At 35.2% G+C, this 21098-nt stretch overlaps 1 protein-coding gene across 3 annotated transcripts; it reads left to right on the top strand.

Moving 5' to 3' along the window:
* The first annotated feature begins 1560 nt into the window (after nt 1-1560).
* On the top strand, nt 1561-18860 carry LOC112048123 (hemoglobin-3-like). 3 transcript variants are annotated; one of them, XM_024085510.2, is made up of 4 exons: nt 1561-1827; nt 13825-13985; nt 15238-15463; nt 17394-18860. In XM_024085510.2, the coding sequence occupies exons 2-4, from the start codon at nt 13831-13833 to the stop codon at nt 17529-17531; spliced, it is 519 nt and encodes a 172-aa protein (XP_023941278.1). In that variant the 5' UTR covers nt 1561-1827; nt 13825-13830; the 3' UTR covers nt 17532-18860. The 3 variants fall into 3 exon arrangements, with proteins under 3 accessions (XP_023941278.1, XP_023941279.1, XP_023941277.1); XM_024085511.2 differs by having other exon boundaries at nt 1561-1861; XM_024085509.2 differs by lacking the exon at nt 1561-1827 and adding an exon at nt 11901-12046.
* The last annotated feature ends 2238 nt before the right edge of the window (nt 18861-21098 follow it).

The following is a 21098-nucleotide window of genomic DNA, read 5'->3' as shown; positions in this document are numbered from 1 at the left end:
GACTTTTAAGTTCAAGTTTACATCCGATAAGCATAAATAGCGGCTCTTGTAACAGAGACTGTTAGAGAAGAGTAGGTAAGTTCTTTTTTTGAACCAAAGACAAGTTAGCCCCGACTGTGTTCTCACTTGATGTTAAGTGACGATGCAGTCTAATATGGAAGCGTGCTTGGAAGAACTACAAGTTTATTCCACTCATCTGAAGGTTTCTACGCTGAATCGTACCAGGTACCAAATAAATGTTAAAGTAGCTTGGCGTTACATCTTTGCCGACAGGATGGTAACTAGCCACGACGAAATTGTCCGTGTAAATTCCAAAAGACTGCCAACATATAAATATGCATAGTAAAGTCTATAATAGAGTTTTGTCGAAAACAACTTTAAAATTCTTAAGTGGTCCAAAACATCTGAGAGATCATATGTATTTATTAACTCAAGCGCTTAATCTATTAATAAAAAAGCACTAAAAATTCTGATACCACTGTCGCACGCCGCATTTAATACAGTTGTTTAAGAATTGGCAGAACAAACAACTTTAGAATTTAGGCCATGGAGACAATAGGCCGTATTAATTTAGAAGGGAAGTTCGGTTGCTAAGCCATTTGACTATCTTTGTTGAAACAAAGGAATTATAACTTCCTACTTATGGTTCTGTTATTTGTTTTATTCTATGTAGGTTATTTAAAATTCAGAATTAATTATTAGCACTTTTAAAATGTTAGATTTGTCTGCTTGTTGACTAAAGATTCCACCATCAGTTCGGAAGGCAGGATCTGCTGAAAAGACAAGGTAACTACTGTAAAGCGTTGAGGAGTTCCCTCGTCTGTGTTTCGGCTCCATCGTCATACGGACTCCAGACCTTCATAAAATTGTAGTGCTTTAAAATACTCGACGAAAAAGTTAACCAACGCACTAGTTTCAATTTTCGATAAATCGTTTTTCGAAAATTCCCCTCGATTTCTCCAGGATGCCATTATAGGACCCTGATATGAAAAAGTGGGACCACCCCGAAAGTATGCGCATCCAAACAAAAAAAGAATTTTTAAAATCGGTTTACAAATGATGGAAATATCGCTGAACATACATGAAAAAAACATACAGCCGAACGTAGAACATCTTCTTTTTTGGAAGTCGGTTAATGAGACGACCTGAAGGGTGTTAAACTGCGCCTCTTAAAATATGTAGATAATGTTCATTGTACGTGTTAACATAGTAGGTGAAATAACATAGGAATACCAAGACAATCTAGCAGATGTAAATAAAAAAATGTCATTATTTTTTCAAATCTGTTAATGAGACATACAGAGCCTTACCTGTACCTGCATAAAAAAAATATAAAGCTTCTTTAAAGTCGGCTAAAAAGCCTCCCTAGCAACAAGCATAATATGTAAATGACACAAACTAAGTTTCAGCTCACGTAGCGTTTCTAATAAACTATTCCATCGCAGCCACACTACGGCGGAGCGGTGCTTAGGCGGTGGAGTACGCGCCCTACGAAGGGCGGGCGGGGCGACGTAAACACCGTACACCCGAGTCCCGACCACAGTTTAGTGCCCGGACCGACTGCGCCCACAGAACACGTGTCGGACCGATCTCCGACCAACCGACCGATCACACATCGGCCACGCGCGAAAACTTTCCCAAAAACCCGATAAAACATTGCAAAATTTGTCAAAAACCAACCGCAAAGCACTATTTTCTAAGTAACTCAACGTTGTGTTTGGTATGAGTGCAGTAATTTCGTAGTATGTGATGTTTATGTGTACAATACGTGTGAGGAATATTATCGGTCGCACTATTAAGTGACATTAGACGGCGCATATGTAAAAGGTATACAGCGTGTCACGTAAAAAGAATACTGAGGGTAATGTGTAAGATTACTTATATAACGTATCGATTACTTAGATGATAGTTATAGTATTATGTTTAATTGTAGATACATTTTTTTTTAAACTTACTAAATACTACTAATGAGATTAGGGTTGAGAAGAGAGTTAAAATTGTGAATTAAATTATTGAAATTACAAATTGAATGAGCTGATTTTAGATTGGTAGTAGTAGCCATTATAAAATTCATTATTATTTCACTTTATCTTTTCTATATTACTTTATATACTGTTTTACTTTAACTTTTTCATATACCCATGTGAAACAATTTATTAAGCTATGCATAGCTTTTATCGCGGGCTTTGAGCGCGGCGACCGAATCAAGAAATTCCTTATTTCCGTAGAAAGTAACGAAAATAAACCTAACACCCAACCCTACCATCAAGTTAACACATTTCGACGTTATCATATCGACTCAACTGGACAAGTAGTGTGAAATTTAGGGGCAAAACTTATTAAACCAGAGTCAGATTCCAGCCCAACGTAAAGACTTAAATGGAAAATGGTAGGCGTCCATACATCCGCATTGTACTCAGTGGCTGCATCGCATCAGACGGATTTTAAATTTTTCGACCCATTCGTGCGATCTGTACGATGCGGATCAGTGGACGCTCTTGTAAGACTTTCTATACATTGAATGCTTAGATCCGATGTGTCCAATAGATACAATGCGGATATGAGGACGACTACCATTTTCCATTTTTGTCAGTTTCGTTAGCCGTGCGAATTAGATTGCATCATCACTTACCATCAGGTGAGATTGTAGTCAAGAGCTATCTTGTAAAGAATAAAAAAAATCTTGTAAAGAATGACAGTGATCCTTGAGTGTATGTACCGTAGTAGCATAGTAACCGACATCACATTTTTTGATTGACCCCAACTATACATGCTCTACTATAGAGGTATAGTCTCTCTCCTCGAGGTATTTAACAAAAAGATGCCAAGAGCCATAAGGGCGTCTCTTCTACCATAAGGGTGCCTATACATGTTTTTAATTAACACCTGCCCGAAACGCTTACGAGTCTACCTATGAAAGTAAATTAGTATTATAAAATTATAACAAAAAAGCGAAAGTGAGTTTGTTAGTTAGTTACCTATTTCCGGCTGAAATACTGAACCGATCTTGACGAAAATTGGTGCAGAGGTAGATTGAAATTAGGAGACTGGCATGGAACAATCGCAAAAATCATTAAGTTCTCACGAGATTTTGTGAAGTACTTGTGATACAACTTGTAAAATATGTAGTCTAAATTTGTATTTTTAATGCAAAAATATTATAGGACTCAAAAGTGATTACAAATATAAGAAAACTAATGTCAAACAAAGGTTTCACAACACTTGTCAGGACAACTTAATTAACAAATCAAACCGTAACCGAAATAACACCCTAGAATGGCAGAGAATGACCTTGAGTGGAGTCACGTACTTGTGAACGATGTGAGTAGGGTTAAAGGATCCTTTGACTGTATACAAACACTCCCCTTTTCCACTCAAGTCACTCTCCCCGCCTATCCCAAGTAACCCATAAAGAATTACACAACAAGAGATGTGGACGGCTCGAACGCCACGAGCACACTGAAAGCAAACACGAGATCGAGCGACGTCATATCCGTCACAGACTACTATTTCCAACACTAAACGGCGATAACAAAAAAGACTACAATTACATGATAATGAGCTCAAGATTAATGTGCACTTGCCTATAAGGTAGTCACAGAATCGGTTTTATTCGAAAGGTTTTATGAGTCTCACTTTCAGACAAATCTTATAGATTTGAATATAGTTAGTTATATCGGTAGTTCCATAAAACGATGCTCATTCAGGAAAGTACTATTGCTAAGCTCTTTTCTACCGCCGTGTTTGTAAAACTCTTGAAAATATACCTCCATCTTGAAATTATACTTAGGTATAGCTGTTTCGTTATCAATCCTTTGTTACAAATAAATTTTAGTGTTATCGCTATTCGATAACACTGAGTGCATACACAGGTGCGTGAAATTGAGTGTTGCAAATACAAATAAACCGTTTTTCCTGGCGAAAACAGTAATTAAATTTTACAATTTTGTTCGTTTGTAATGTTTACTCGCAACTTTGCTGCGGTGCTATTTGCAGAATCATTTCAAAGCATATTGGAAAAATGTTTTTTTATTACATCACTTCTTATATTCGATTTTGAGACTAGTCAAAATTATCATCTATGCTTATAAATTTGTAGTCAATTCTGTACGTGAAATATATTTCCAAAATAACTATCCGGGGGTGATCGATACTGAAGCCACAAATGCAATCAGTAAAATTTTTGTCTGTCTGTAAGTTCGTTGTAGAAACAAAAACTACTCGATGGATTTTAACGAAATTTGGTACAAATATTCTTCATATTCCTGGGCAGGTTATAGTATACTTTTCATCACGCTACGATCAATAGGAGGAGAGCAGTGAAGGGAAATGTTTGGAAAATGGGAGAAGTTACTCGATTTTTACAGCTATAATAATGAAAGGACGGGATTAAAGAGTATTCTAATATAATTAAAGCTGACACTTAACTATTATTATACTACATGAGGTTCGTTTTAGCTTCATTACATCACGTTAAATTTGATTGAATAGCAGTTAACACTAACATCAATTTATTTTCAGTCGAAACAATTTAACTAACACTATATTGATCGCGTTATCTACTGAGTCGCCTGGCCATAACATATAGCCAATTTGAAGACCTAATACAAACTACAAGGCCAGGTCTACTAAATATCAGAGGGGATTTGGAGCACAGACCCACCACACAGCTCCAATGCAGATAATGGACGGATTAGAACAAGTAAATAAAAAAAAAAAAACAAATTATGACCTCACGACTCGGTAGCACTATAATATAGAAACATACATAAATATGTGTTTAGACGAATATGTTTAAGTAACAGTGAATTTATTTTTCAGCCGAATACGATTGATTAATATACCTACCAATTAACACATAGATACATTAAAACCTTCATATCCTTTGAAAAAAGTTGTCCCTTTCAAAAGAAAAGAAAATCCCAAAAACATTGCAAACTAAACTTTCTTCAAGCTAATTTTCAAAGGATTTGTGTTAGAAACTTTTTCATCGATTTGAATAAAACTTCCAAATTGTAAATGGTGACCGGAAAATTTTCCGGCCACGAACTTTTCCGTGCTCTCAGACTTTAATAAGAGCCTGAACTTCCTCGTAAACGTTTATGAGGTCAATATCTAGGTCAAGTTCGCGTTGAAGTGGCCGAGTGGATGGTAAAATTTCGTACTTTACGTAAAATAACTTGCCATTGGGGTAAAAACTTTCAGCGTACTATAAATCTTAAATATCAGTTGGCACTTCTTGAAGAAGAAAAAGAAGAAATACTTTATTGCAAACAAAAATACAATTATTATAAATTAAAACAATAAAAAGATACTTAACTTAGCATGCAAAGGCGGCCTTATTACTAAAAGTAATCTCTACCAGGCAACCCCTGACGAAAGAACTTGCGAAGAAAGAGCGGGAAGGTGCAATACATTGTATGTAATTATATATATAAATAATTTTAATATTATACGTAAAAATAATATTAAAATTTACATATGTATTACATATTATATTACAACTAATAATATATATATACAACATAAATAATAAATAACAATAAAATAAATACTTCGAAAAATAAAATTCTTGCTATTGAATGATGCGAAATAATTAGAATAATCATAGACACCTCTATTCTACACAGGCCTCTTCATTCATAATCTTTTCATCATTAACAGCCCATATTCGGCTCACTGAAAAGCAAGAGTTTCTATTCAGAATGAAAAAGGTTACTTTAAGTCCATCACGCTGGCCCTATGCGGGTTGGCAAGCTTTACATTCGTAGAGAATAAAGGAAATTCTTGGGTATGCAGGTTTCCTTCACACACACATATTATTTAATTTCGTGAAGTACACATAACTGAAAAGTTGAAGGTGCATGCCCGGACCGGATTGGAACCTACACCCTTCGCATCGAAGGCTGAGGTTATATCCACTGGGCTATCACGGCTCTATGGCAGGTTCTGTTCTGTTGTATTTTTTTTGTCATAAGCAAATATAGAGCTAGTACCCATCAGTCTGCAGTTATTTAGTATTACGATTTTCCACACAAACGCTAAGCTTTCGTGATTGAGAGCCTATGATAGCAGTAATATATAACATAAGCTCGACTTAACCGATTTCATTTATCTTTTTTTAATATTTTGTAAAAGATTACAGAACACAAAAATATGAAAATTGTACAGAAAAATGGAAATTCTCCAAAAAATTTACAACTATTTTAGGCAGGTACGTTTGTTGCTCAATCACTGCTTTCCAGCTAAACAAAGGATACAATTTGGCACACAGACAGGTTATAGGCCAGTTTAACACACATTCTACTAAAAAGTAGAACCAGTCTTGGAGGTCTTGCCGTAATGCTTAGGGTATCAGAGTGATCAAAAAAAACCCTTCATTTGACACCCTCCAACAAATTTTGATACAGGGTATCCAAGGTACGCTACATCACTAGGCATCAAGTTACCTTAACTACTACCATCTCTGAGTAGAATGTGCGCTAAACTGCTCTCACAGAAGTAGGACCTACGCAAGTGAAACCGCTAGGCACAGCAAGTTAAACATGAAACTGTTGTACCTATCGATTGCATTGGTGTTGGATGAAATCCAACATTTCAGAATCTCTCCGGAAGTTACACATACAATACATCCACTTTACAATGCATTTTGGGACAACTTTGTTGAATTTGGCACGACAAGGATATTTCATAAATAAACCTTGCCTGTGGACTCTTCCGATATTTATAAAGAAAACAGGTAGTAAATAATACATGAATATTATTTTCTTGACAATTAAACAATAATATTTTTTTTTTATAGGTAGTCGTTCCTTTAGATGTAATTCGACAAGCTTCGAACCGCATCTCAACTCAAACAGTATATCAAGTTATGCATTCAGAAAGTTGAGTTTTTTAAAGTTTTTTAAAGGTTTTTCCCCGAAGGCAGCACTGGTCACTGGATCTGTTTATTAACCTACCTATTATATATTTCAAAAATATGTTTCATCATGCTCTGAGAAAAAAAAAAACAAGCTAAATAATTTTGACGTGAATAAAATCTTGCAAAGTAAAATTTCCATATTCCTTGTTCCGTAGTTCAATAGTTACGGCCGAACAGATATTTCGGTCGACATTTTATTATTAGTTAAATATAACTACACGTCGAGGCGGCGCCATAATATTTGTTTTCAACAACAGCAATGTTTGCGTTGGTACTTTGACAAATTATTACATTTAGCGTAAAACTGAAAACTGCAAGTTAAACTAAACTATCTATTTTGCTTTTTTACGATATTATTAGACCTACGTTTATTACAATACAAAGTTAACACTGTCTCTGTGCCTGAAAAATACATAATTGTACCTTTTGCCGATCCTTGGGCCATGGAGTAGCAGTGTGTCAAAAAATATCAACGAATTATTTGACCGCGGCTAGTTGCCTCGACTGGTGACAAAAGGGCTGGCTTATTTTTTGCGCAAAGGATCAGCCTGGCCTTCCAACGCGGAATTGCAGCCAGTATTTTTTCCAGAGCCGTGAGCCCATTGGATATGACCTCTGCCTCGATTTCGGAGGGTGTACATTCGAATTCAGTCCGGGGCATGCACATTTAACTTTTCAGTTGTGTGCATTTTAACAAATTAAATATCAGGTGTCTTAAACGGTTAAGGAAAAACATTATGAGAAAACCTGCACACCAGAAAACTTTCTTAATTCTATGCGTGTGTGAAGCCTGCCAACCCGCATTAAGCCAGCGTGGTGGACTAAGGCCTAACCCCTCTCATTCTGAGAGGAGACTCTAGCTCAGCAGTGAGCCGAATATGGGTTAATAATGAATTCTTGGCACCACGTGGGCATGATTTGTATAGTTATTATGAAAAGTAAGCTTAAGTTCCCTATTGTACTCTGAGCAATTCATTATTTAAACGGGTCTTCCCTAAAAGACACATCATTAAGATAACCATCGCGCAAGTATAGAAACTACATAACAGGGACATGTGTTTCCCTATATTTATTGGTAAGCTTGTCGTTACGCTATGAAAGGTGCCGCCTCGTTAAATGGGTTAACGCAATTACGGCGACTCAATTTCGTTAACGCGTGACCCGCATTACTAGATAGGTGTCATGTAGGTACTCTTGTGGGATACGCGGCCATTAATTCTCATTTTAGTTATATTATTCGTTTGGATCAGTACCTTCTAAGGTCAGGTTTATTGCTCGGTAGCAGACACCCCGCGGTTTCTCCCGCGTAATTCCCGTTCTCGTGAGAATGCAAGGATAAAATATAGCCTATGACACTCGCAAATTACGTGGCTTTCTAGTGCTACAAGAATTTTCAAAATCGATTCTGTAGATCCAGAGATTACCAGAGATTAGATTGTAGGGACAATACTACAAACTTTATCTCTAATATTAGTATAGAAGTATACTCGTAGATGTACGACCATGCTAGCAGCATTGCTCTAATCCGGTCAGAACATTTCAAAAAACCATTCCAAAAAGTTGTATTTTGTAATTTGCCCTACAAGAAACACCCGTCTAAAACTAAATTTATGTATACGACATATATCAATCAATGTATCTACCTATTTAGTTTTGATTTTGTTGTTAATTAATAATAGTTAACATTATTAAAAAGTCGCTGGTTTACATAGGTTGTTGAACTGTGTACGTGGCGGCACCTGAACTGGGTCCTAATTGAAAATCAGTGCTGCATACTTTTTTTTGGATAGAAAGTATGTAGCAAAATGCTGAGTTAGGGCCTTTTTCTAGGTTATGCCACATATTGCAGGGCGTTCTTCTTTAACCTAATATTATAAGTAGGTAAATAAATATAAGTACATACTCGAAATAATAATACTTAAGAAAAATTCGCGGTCACATGTTGCAGAAATCACGTGAAATATGTTCAAATATAAAACATTAGACAAGTAATACAGTTTAAAGCTTTTGAGCCAATATTTGGCAGTAGGTATTATCAGAAACCATAATATTGTCATAGCAGCGACTGTTGACCTTAAGATTTTGGAGTCATTGATGTAGCTATGTATATAAAGCCTCAATAGCTCAACGGCTGTTGGCCTCATCACCGAAGGTTTGTTGGGTTCGATTCCTGCTCCGTTGGTCTATTGTCGTACCCACTCCTAGCAGTCTTTCCTAACTAGTTGGAGGGGAATGGGAATATTATTATTTAAAAAAAAAGCTAGCAGCGGCGAAGAGTTCATGCAAGCCAATTCCCGCCCGGCTACCTTTAAAAATCCATGAATATTGCATATTCATTGTGTACTGTATGTAGATAGAGAAACCGGAGTTTGTATCACGCTATATTAATTTTCTTTTCTTTGGGACGGCTTATTTCGTCGCCGGGATCTGCATGTACTTTCACTTTTATACTGTGTGTTGTTTAATCCAAAATCTCCTGTGTATCTGAAGGAGAAATTTACGTTTCAGGGAGTGCAGTCTGAACTGATAATGTCGATTACTAACTCTATGTTTACCCGTGCATAAGACGAAATTTTATAAACATTCTTTCGTTGTGCAAGCCGTTAAGTTATGGAATGCTCTCCCTTTAAACATACGGCAATCAAAGACACTGGACATTTTTAAAAATGCCGTAAAGACTCATTATCTGGTGCAGTAAAGACGATCTGTATATATTATTTCTTTTCAATATAAGGTATTTATTAGTATATTTTGATATGTATTTTATTCATTATTGTAGGTATTTGTGTAATATTGTTTATGTATTAGGATGTAAATTATTTGTATGTATGTGTATTACTAATAATATGGTTATTTTTGTTTTACGCCACCTGCTGATGTCCTTAAGTTTTCCTAAACCGAAGGTTGCCTGGAAGAAATCGCTACTTAGCGATAAGGCCGCCTTTTGTATGCTGATCTCTTCCTAATTTGTTTTTTATTTCACTTGTTTTTGTCTTTGTGGTGTGCAAATAAAGTATATTTATCTTTATCTTATCTTATCTTATATTCATCTAAATTTCATTCTTCGCCACTGCAGGTAAAGGGGCCGGACTAGACACCGAGACGCCATGAATTCGATTTCTAACAAATTGGAGAGGAATATATGTAAATAAAAGTATGACTGTCCCATACTGAGGCACTGGATACACACACATACCTGTGTGCCCGGTGTGTCAGTATGTAGGGGCAGATATCTTAAGTAAGTATTATACCTAAATATGTAGTGTTATTATTTCTCTTTTTTTTATTTTTTATTTTTTTGGTCTGTATTTACTTTACTAACATATAATTTAAGCTATTGTCTTTTTTTTTGTACACTAACAACTATGGGTCAAGGCCTGAAATAAATATATTTTTTTTTTTTTTATTTTATATGTATAATTTAAAAGATTTAAAAACATTCTTTAAACATAATAATTTCCTGACTTCGACTACGTAAAATACGTTTTTCATAAATCCTGTGGGAAACATGAGTTTTTCAGAATAAAAAATAGTAAGTACTCCCAGAGAAAACATATGCACAATATATTACTAGTATATTATAGGTATATTATGTGTGAATCCAATGTCTATCTCCCTTTAAAATTTCAGCCAAATTAATTCAGTAGTTTTTGCGTGAAAGAGCAACAAACATCCATACAAACTTTCGCGTTTATAATAGGTACATATCAATGGCGAAGGATAGAATTTCGATGAAAGCAAAAAAAATATACAAACTCTGATGTATCATACAATTATACATTCATAATAATTAAGAATATGTAATGTATGGATTTTTAAAAGGCAACCCGTCGGGAATCGGCCTGTATGGACTCTTCGGCGCTAGTACATGTTTTTCTGTGGATTCAAATAAAATACACACATTTCATACTTTCTAATATGAAGCTGTTTTATGAACTTTGGTGAACATCACAGGTAATAATGAAATGTTCAAAATGAAACTCGTAATTGGCGCTACGTTCCATTCGCAAACAGTCTGGTCGGCGTTATTTGCGTACCAAATATTAGTTGTTTGTCCACGACAAACTATTGATTAACAGAGAGCACGTTTACATTATGTGTAGAACATTCGCCATAAATGTATTATTTTTTATTTTCACTTCATCGCGCTTGAGATACGAGGTCATTTAAAAATAATCCTGTAACAACACAATAGATTGTGTTAAAAATTATTAAGATGAAATAGTCAGGTTAGTAGGTTACTATTTATAGCCGACTTCGGCAGAAGGAGGTCATTGTTTTAATTCTAAAATCTTTCAAAAACTGCTTTACATAAAGCTAAGGAAAAAATATTTGACAAAAACATGTCAGCCCCTGGTTTAAAAAAAACAATATTTTTTCTTACTTTTCCGTTGAGTCAACAAATTGTTTATCTACAATCACCTCTTGCAAAGTCCAAGTATGTACCTAATTATACATATTGTGTATTTTTGATAACTAAAGTATGTACGCGTATTCTTCTTAATTCAATTCTTTACAAAAACAGGGGAACATGCTTGGGGCTTTAAGTTACTTTAATCCGGCACTGCATAGATTTAGTAACCCATTTTGGAGTTTGGACTCAATCACCGCGTTTTAAATTGACGTTGATTGATATTATATTATTCTACGGCACGTTTAAACATTTTTTTAATTCATTCTTTAAAAAACAGGGTATGAAGATGCTTGGGGCATCAAGTTACCTAAATCCGGCACTGCTTAAATTTAGATTTAGTAGCCAAATATGAAGTTTTGACAGTACTTTGAGCCTTTATAAAGTAAGGTACGTCTGGCCATCACAGCCTCTAATTCTATTAACATCAGTACGTTTACAAGACAGGTACGTAATTTCCAGTTACCCGCCCGTTTCCGAGATATCAAACGAATTATTTGCAAATTATTATTCCTTGAAAGACAGCTAAACAAAGGCCCATCCCGATAAGGGTGATTACAAAAAGCAAACTCAAAATTGAATATGCATCAGTTGTTTACGTTAAACGGTTGAGAAAGGTTCTGTTAACAAAAATAATGCTTACCTACCTGTGCTCTTCGTTTGTGTTGCTATCCGCTTTTGTGGTGCTGAAAAGAGTGAAGCTGGGCCGAAAGGTATTGTCTTTAGTTCTTGCTTTAATACACGAACTTATTTATTTTTAACTATTTAGTATACACCTACATAGAGATGCTCCGATTTGGCTGAAAATTAGTAGAGAGGTAGTTTAGAATCGGGAGACACATAAGATACTTAGGGTAGGTGTAGGATAAGGGTAGGTTAGAGTTAAGGTAAGAGTAGGGTAGGGGTATGGTAGAGTAGGTGTAGGGTAGAAGTAGGGTAGAGTTTAACGCGGGATAAAACTTAATAAAAAGCATACACATAGGGAATCTAAGCACTTAAAATGAGCTTTTATGGAAAATCTTTATGGTTATCACTGAGCCAATTCATATTTTGGTATATTATCACCTGACCACCACCTGCCAATGTAGTGGCATGTAATATCATGAGAGTATCCTCGGTATTATCAATGATAATTGATATTGTTACCAAACTTTCACAATTACACCAATATTGTACATAGTTTAATCGGAAGCAGAAGTGATTGCTTTGAAAAGAACCATTTATTAAGAGCATTATGTCATATTATAAGTTATAAAGGAAATGATTTTTATAGGTAGATAAAATAAGCCACATTACAACAGAGCCTAAGCCTAAGACTAGATTCTACCGGCGAAATCTTATGAAAATCGGTCCATTTAAAATTTTTCAGTGATGCTTCAACAAACATACGAATATTTTAAGCTATTTTGGAGATCTGTATATCTTGTCACATGTCACTTGTCTATGTCACATTTTCCTATTATGTGTTAGGTCCATTTAGCATAAAACATTTTGCAGTAAATGATGGAGTAATTATAATCTAAGTTTTCTTTAAAAAGGGGCAAAGATGGTAGCAACATTAAACCATAACTAAGCATACAAAATTAAGTACCTACATTGGCACTGGTAGTAAATAAGGTACTGCATTATGCTGCACAAAGCTAGTTAAGTAGATATAAGTGAAATACTTAAAAGTGGTGAGAATTCATAAAAGTTATGAACAAGAGTAAACAAGGAGTGAGCAAATAATTTCAAAATCACAATCGCCGTCACAAAATTCCTAGAAGAGCGTCCCGTAATCTTATTTGATGACGCTTATCAGCGACTTATTTGCGAAGCTCCTTCTACAATAGCAGCTTGTGCTACTTAACAAGAACTTCACCGATAAGACTGGATAAATAAGGCATAAACAAGTACTCTATTTACCGTTCTTTAACTCAAAAATGTACTATTTTAATCCGATAACAAATATGTGAAAATTGTCCGACGAGGTTACCTCTTGATTTTAAATATCTTTCTTTGTTTATTCTGCAAAAACAGGATTAAGTTTATGGAGGTGACCACGTGACTCTCCGTGACCATTTTTGTATCTAGCTTGCATTTGTCTGTGTACCTATATCTAAAATGTTTTCTTGTTTCGTTCTTTTTAGACTTTTTTTACGTAGTAGGGTTATAGTTTTAGATATTTCCAGGATGAAAAGTATGTGTTAATCCAGAGTAAAATCTATTTTCATTCCAAATTTCAGATCGGTTCAGTAGTTGCGCCGTTAAAAATTAACAAACACCCAAACATCCATACAAACTTTCGCGTTTATAATATTAGTAGGAAGTAGGATAGGTTTACATAGACTGCCAAAATCATTACCCTTACTTTTGGCTACGCCGTAGTCAGGTAAAAAGAAAGCTATATTTCCGGTTCGTCATTTTGTCGTCAGAAAATATGTCGTCGGTTGCAATGAAGGTCTACTGGGCCGTTGAAAATAGGCTGATAATGAATGTTTCTTGTACCCAGGTGGCGATGGGCAGCTGGTTAACGTACTTCTGGTGGGGCGGCGACCCTGACGCGGTCAATCCTCTGACGGGCCTGACGAGGAGAGAGGTGTATGCCGTGCAGCAGTCCTGGGCACCGGTGTATGCCAACTCCGTCGCTAATGGAACTGAATTGTTGAAAAGGTGATGTATCGAATGACAGTGGGCATTTACTCTTCTTTACACTAGCGATTTATAGACTCCATAGTGGGGATGATGACTAGGTTTGAATATATTGATTTTTATAATACATTCGCGTAAATAAGGTCAATGTTAACTAATTTATACATAAAAAGTAAAGATTGACTGGATATTTACAAAATAAATAAGATTATAAAATTTCAAAATCTACTAAAAATATTTTATCGTAATTAGATGAAAATTCATACATTCTTCCTTACATTCAATGTGACATTTTTTAATAAATAAACTATAAATATAAACGCAGAAATAACAAAGATGTTAGTAATTTTGTTTAAACGCCCATAAAAATTTAACGATCATTAATTACTTACGACGTCATTAGTTCGTGCCATTTTGTATTGGGCGTTTTTCAGGGATCCGCGGCAGCGCCGCAAATCTGACCCTTTAAATCCCTGTAGCTCCGAAATTTATGATCGCAGATACCCTGTTACTTTTACAAAATTGCTTTACTATTAGCGTACTCTTAATTATATACAATTTTAAAAACTGTCATCATCCCTGTTATATAGGATATGGAAGAATTGTTGAAAGATCTTGAAAAAAAGCTCTACTGATTATGAAAAAAACCAAAGTCAAATAATCAAAAAGCAAGTCATCACGATGCTCATACAGGCATTCATAGTTGGTAATGACAGCATCAAAGTTTTGGCATTAATATAATTATTATGATGAGCTTATAACAAGCTTCTTGACAAATTTCATGGTTATCCGTATCACAAAAACCAAAACCAAACTTCATAGTATCACAAAAATCATTACCAAACTTTATGATTATCACCACAGAATAGAGAATGATTCAGAATGAGTCTTTACAAGCCACGCGGTGAAACCATAACCATACCCATAAAACGCACAATGGGAACGAAAGTCCCGCGTGCATCTCATGATATCCGCATAGTGTTGCTATTTAGAAAATTGTTTTCATAGTTTACCTTACATTTATGAAATAAAATTTTAATTTTTCGAATCATCTTAAATATTTGCATAATAAATGCATTTCTTTCTTTTGTTTTTGTGTACAGTTTGAATAATATTGGAAATTACTGATGCGACGCTTCGTATCCTGCTGACTAGAGAATTCGTTTTTGAATTTGTATTTGGAATGTTTGCATCACTGCCGTGTTCCGTGCACTCTATCTGCCTATTATTCATTAAACTGTGGTTATCACAAAAAACTACTACCGGTTTGCAGATTGTTTCGAGCATATCCAGAAACGAAAGAGTTCTTCAAAATGGTCCGCAAAGCCTCCGAGCACGAGTACGCCGACAACCCGCAGTTCAAAGCGCACGTCATCAACCTGATGAGCTCGCTGAACCTGGCAGTCAACAACCTCAACCAGCCCGAAATGGTGGCAGCCATGATGAACAAGTTAGGAGAATCGCACGGAAAGAGGAAAATACAACGGGAACATTTTTATGTAAGTTTTTTTAAAAGAAAATTCAGTGACTCTACATACCTTAACTGCCTAATTTTGTAAGTATATCTGTCATAACCCATTCCCCTACAAGTAGTAGGAAAAAGACTGTGCTAGGAGTGGGTACGACAATACCCAAGCGGGCGGAAATCGAATCACGACCACTCGACTCAAATCCTGAGTCGAGCTTTGAAATACTGAGCTTTTATTTTTTTTAAGCAATTTGCAGTAAAAATTTTATATCTGAGTTGGGATATAGTTACGCCAATGTCCTTTAGAGAAATTTAGAAAACATTAAGACGTCGGTATACTCGTAGATTGTAAGTCAAACATTATCAGCCTAAGGCCGCCAACCCGCGTTAGAGCAGCGTGCTGGGCCTAAGCTCTCCTCCTATAAAAAAGTAGGCCTGAAATAGTAGGCCGTAAAAATAGTCAAATAGGCTGATTAATGATATATAACCTTAAAATAAATTAACGCAAGTAAGAAAGTTAACGTGAAGTCTTAAATTTTTGAAAACTAAGTTAGGAGAATCGCACGGAAAGAGGAAAATAACTCAACTAACCTAACCTTAGGTATCTGATTTACACATATTTACTGAACTATATTACGTACGTAAAGGATTTCAATTTTATTAATCTACTTAATTGAAACATTCAATTAATTTAACAACACGGAAAGCCATTATATTGTAATTAATGCGGTATAATCACGCATAGGTGCTTATGTTGAGTAATCTTTCTGTTCAAACACAAACAGTTAAAACTTTTCTTACTAACTACAAAGTTATAGTATATCGTGAGGCCTTCTTTCGACATCATTTGTATGTTTTCTGTGGTTTAGGCTAAAGTTTAAACCTTATTAACTCGAACGGAGTAAATTAGGTTTATTAACTTAGGGTTAAGTTTTCTTTTTTTTATTCTTTACAAGTTAGCCCTTGACTACAATCTCACCTGGTGTAAGTGACGATGCAGTCTAAGATGGAAGCGAACTTGTTAGGAGATGAAAATCCACACACCTTTCGATTTCTACACGACATCGTACCGGAACGCTAAATCACTTGGCGGTACGTCTTTGCCAAAAGGGTGTCCAGCCTCCCACCAGCCAATGCTGGTTGTCAGGCGTCTGAAGAAAGCCGGACATAGATAGTCTTTTTGATTGCATGTCCAGCTTGTCCGGTCTTTGTTAGGCTTAATACAATTTAATTTTGACTGATGACTTTATTGAACCGATGAATATAAAGTGCTTAGATTAATTTAGCTTTCGATTTTATTTTTATTTCGTTAGATCAATTAACCACTTTTAATATTACTATAGCTATAAATCTTGTCGAATACAATATTTATCATAATAAAAAGCTTAATTACCCATACAAACATTTTATGTCGCAGGTACCTACCTAAATAAGATCTAAGTACACACTAATGTAGGTTTACCGGTCTTTTTTACTCAAATGTCTGACCAAACTGGCTGATCTGTCCTACTAGTTTGTTTGGCGACCTGGCAACCCTATTCAGTGTTCTGTTCTTAACACGGAACCTGTATATTTTCGTCGTAGTCGTCAGCCCGAAACCAGTCGTTACATCAAAAATCTTACTTAAATACTTAGCCAGTAATCATAATAATCTATACTAATATTATAAAGCTAAAGAGTTTGTTTGTTTGTTTGTTTGTCTGATTGAACGCGCTAATCTCAGGAACTACTGGTCCGATTGGAAAAATTCTTTCAGCGTTAGATAGCCCATTTATCGAGAAAGGCTATAGGCTATATATTATCCCCGTATTTATACGGGAACGGGAACCACGCGGATGAACCGCGAGACGTCAGCTAGTACTTTATAAGATTACTTACTTATTACGTATTCCTAGGTACATATTCTTATATTCTTGATTTATTTATACCTACATAATGAATTTGATTTGATCTTTCAACAGGATTTAAAGGACGTGTTAGTAAAGATGTTCATTGAAGTCTTAAAACTCGAAGGAGCGACGCTAGCCGCTTGGGGGAAAGCTGTCGAGTTCTGGTACAAACACATCTTCGAAACGCTAAGCCAAGGAGACACTAGATAACCAACGCCAGATAATCAACTAACTGTGAATGTTAATCCTTAATTTGAATAGGACTACTGCCGAGACAGGTTGTATGGCAACGCAGCGAAAAGGTTGAAATAACTCGGAAGAATTGCTGTAAATTCATTAGGCAAAAACTGTACGATTTTTTTCAGAGGAATGAATATGATTATTTACGATACGGAATAAAACTCTTTTACAAGTCAGCAATAAATTAACTACCCACCTACTACCTATACAAGGCCCAATTCAGACTGTAAGACTAGATTACACGATAGAGCTTTTGTTGCAACCAAAATTTTTTGTGCCATTTGAGGTTTGGAAAAGAAACGATGGAATTATTCGGTTTAATAGAGATTTTAATTAGTATGTAAATAAATATTTAAAGCATCTTAGGCGCAAACTTTCTAGTTCCAGAAAGCATAAATGATGTTGCGCTTTGAAGGGTTGAGGTTTCGAATTTTGTCGTTTATGTCACTTAGATTAAGTTAAGAAAATATCTTTGTATTCATTCATAAGCCTACTTAGAATATTTTATAGATATTTTAGATAGATGCTTAATTTTAATAGAAAATAAAAATATTATGTCTACCTAGTTATGATCATATCTATATACTTACTTGATTATATGATAATAATAAGTTAACAATGACATTTTTTACCAGCATGAAAATTTCCTAGACCTCGGAGGAGTCTGAAGTTGACGACATTAATTGTATTCCCCAATTCAAGAGTTTCAATAATTCTATCAATATCGGTCCAGCCGTTCGTCTCATAATCGTACCTATCTGTAGGTAAATATTTTAGGAATGGATTTTTATTTAAAGGTACAAATTATTCTAAAATAAAAAAAACGATTTTGTATGCATATTTTTAAACGTCTTGCAGATTAATTGAGAGTTTTCTTTATCAAACTAATTAAATATCACTTATTTTTACCTATATGGATTGTAGCTCTTTTTAAGGGACGTTGTAGTTTTTGATAACGCAGAAACTACCCATATTTAGGTAGGTAGGTACCCTAGAACAATTAGGAACATTGCCTAAATATAGCTAAATAAATAAGCTACAAAATAAGTAATTTTCTAGATAATTGCCTTTAGTGACAGTTAAAAATGACTATCTTCCTACTTTGACTCAACAAAAAATATTTATTTAAACGTTATTTTCCATGTAATACATGCATGTAACACGTGCAAATACGCGATGACTCCTTGTGTACTTACTATCAAGATAGATAATGTGCAATCACAATCTAATGTGTGTACTGTAGACAATTTGTTTAATGATTAATATAACTTGTAAATAAATGTTTCTATTATGTACTTACGCAATGTTTTATTTACCTAATAATGAAACTTGTCCAGTAAGAGCGAATTCGTTGCGAAGCTTTAAAACTTATAGAGGGTAGAAGAAAGAAGATTATCAATTACTTATCATCATTTATATCTTTATGAGAGTTTTTTTTATTCTTTACAAGTACCTACTGCAATCTCACTAAAAAGTGATGATGCAATCTAAGATGGAAGCAGACTAACTTGTGCCTAATAAGTTAGTCCGCATTCATCTTAGATTGCACTTAGACACATATACGTGCTTATACCTTATACTAACTTGTTAGGCGTAGGATGAAAACCCACACCCAATTTCATTTCTACACGTCGAAAATCGTTGGCGGTACGTTTCTACTAGTAGGGTGTAGTTACCACCTTACCGCCCCGCCACGGTCGAAACCTACCAGATAGACCAGGACCAGGAAAACCTCAATTGGACCAGCCCGCAACCGGGGATCGAACCCAGGACTTCCGTCTTATAAATCCACCGCAAATTCCACTGCACCACGAACTCTGACTAATTAGATAAAGACCTGCCTCACAAGACATTATTTTTCTGTCAAAGTATATGATCAACGATCTTATGCGATTATAAACACTGTCTCTATAGAATCGATGTTTCATAGTTTTCAATCGTGTCCGTCGGTTAAAAACCTCCGTAAAAATACCTTTTTGTGTACTTAAATGGTGTAAAAAACGAACAAAAACTGCTTGTATAAGATATGTATGAAATCTGAGCTCGTTTTCCTTAGAAAATGGCAGAAAATTTTGTTCGTGAATTTGGGTGCGATACTAGTCCTTATGTATTTAGTCAGAGACCACGAAGGCCTCCAGAGTTCGTATTACTCTACCGGATGTCATTTAGGTGTATTGATGTCGTCTGCTATCCCGTAGAGTATTAGAGTATGTCGTTACAAGTTATTAAATATGCGAAAAGAATCCCAAAAGGAAGACAAATTCTCTACATGGGTGGTGTTTGGCGCTAGGAACAGCGACGTCCTCAATAACACCATTGAATCTGTTTGCAATATTTCGCTTTCATATTTTCACATTATTCTGTAAGCCTTTCAGCGTGACAGTCATCTGAATGGGCGGCCGTGTTAGACCGGCTCGGCCGCGCGCCGGCTTACCCCGTAGAGACGGTCCTCCCGACTGAGCTACGCGAGACGTTCTATATATAACGCAAAACGTTAAACACTTCGTTAGCGTGATGTAGGACTTTCGCTTATATCTTCTAAACCACTTAACTTATATGAATTATTTTGATTGATATATAAAGAGGTACACCTAAAGAATGGGATAAGTAACTTTTTCCAGTCAGATTTTTTTATTAAGTACAAATATTTAAATAGGTATATAACATCGACCAATTGAAGCGAAGCATCAATGTAAAATGTAATGCAAACTGGATTTAAAGGTTTCTTTGATTGCCCTACCTAAAACGGTTAAAATTACTCTATATTGTTCCCCTATAAAATATTTAAATAATGTCACCAAAAGCATTTTTAAGGTCTACTCACTATAATCTTTAACTGTACCTACATTATATAAGTATTAGGTATTAGCATGTTTATAAATATACCTACCTATATATATAATAAATAAATACGCATACTAACCGCTTACATGCCACGCTTACTTTGGGGCTAAGTAGTGATGTGTGTATTGTGTAAGTACACCTATTTTTTTTAAATGGATCAATGATCATTATCCATATCTTTATATCATAAAAAATAAGGTGCCAAATTTACCAATAAATTAGAATAGTTTGCCCACTACAGCTATCCAGACTGCATCATCCTTCGTCACGACATCAGGGACGATCAATACTCATTCCATAATCTTATTTTACTTTTGTTAGCATGAGATTAAAAAGTAAAACGTTACAGTTTTAGGCCCTAGCACCAAAAAAAGTCGTACAATAGTAGGTTGTTATACAAGGGGCTAAAACGACCCATTATATACGAGGTATTTTTACGCTAAATAGAAACCGAGTTTATACTATATTTGTATAGTGTTACACTATATTTTTCACTACGATTGCGAGAAAATAAATTAATTCCGTACGGTAATTTAATGTTTTATTTTAATTAAAAGTTAAATGTACGAACTTGGAAAAAAATATGGTAAGAGAGATGCTTTTACCCGGTAACTTAATTTCCGACTGCTGTGAAGATGAATAATTTGTATGTGAGGTAAACGTAGGAGTTATTAGTTTAAAAAACTTCTTCCG

The sequence above is a fragment of the Bicyclus anynana genome, chromosome 11 (genome assembly GCF_947172395.1).
Source record: "Bicyclus anynana chromosome 11, ilBicAnyn1.1, whole genome shotgun sequence".
Classification (NCBI taxonomy): domain Eukaryota; kingdom Metazoa; phylum Arthropoda; class Insecta; order Lepidoptera; family Nymphalidae; genus Bicyclus; species Bicyclus anynana.
The sequence above is the reverse complement of the archived record's forward strand: the minus strand, read 5'-3'. Positions and strand labels throughout refer to the sequence as shown.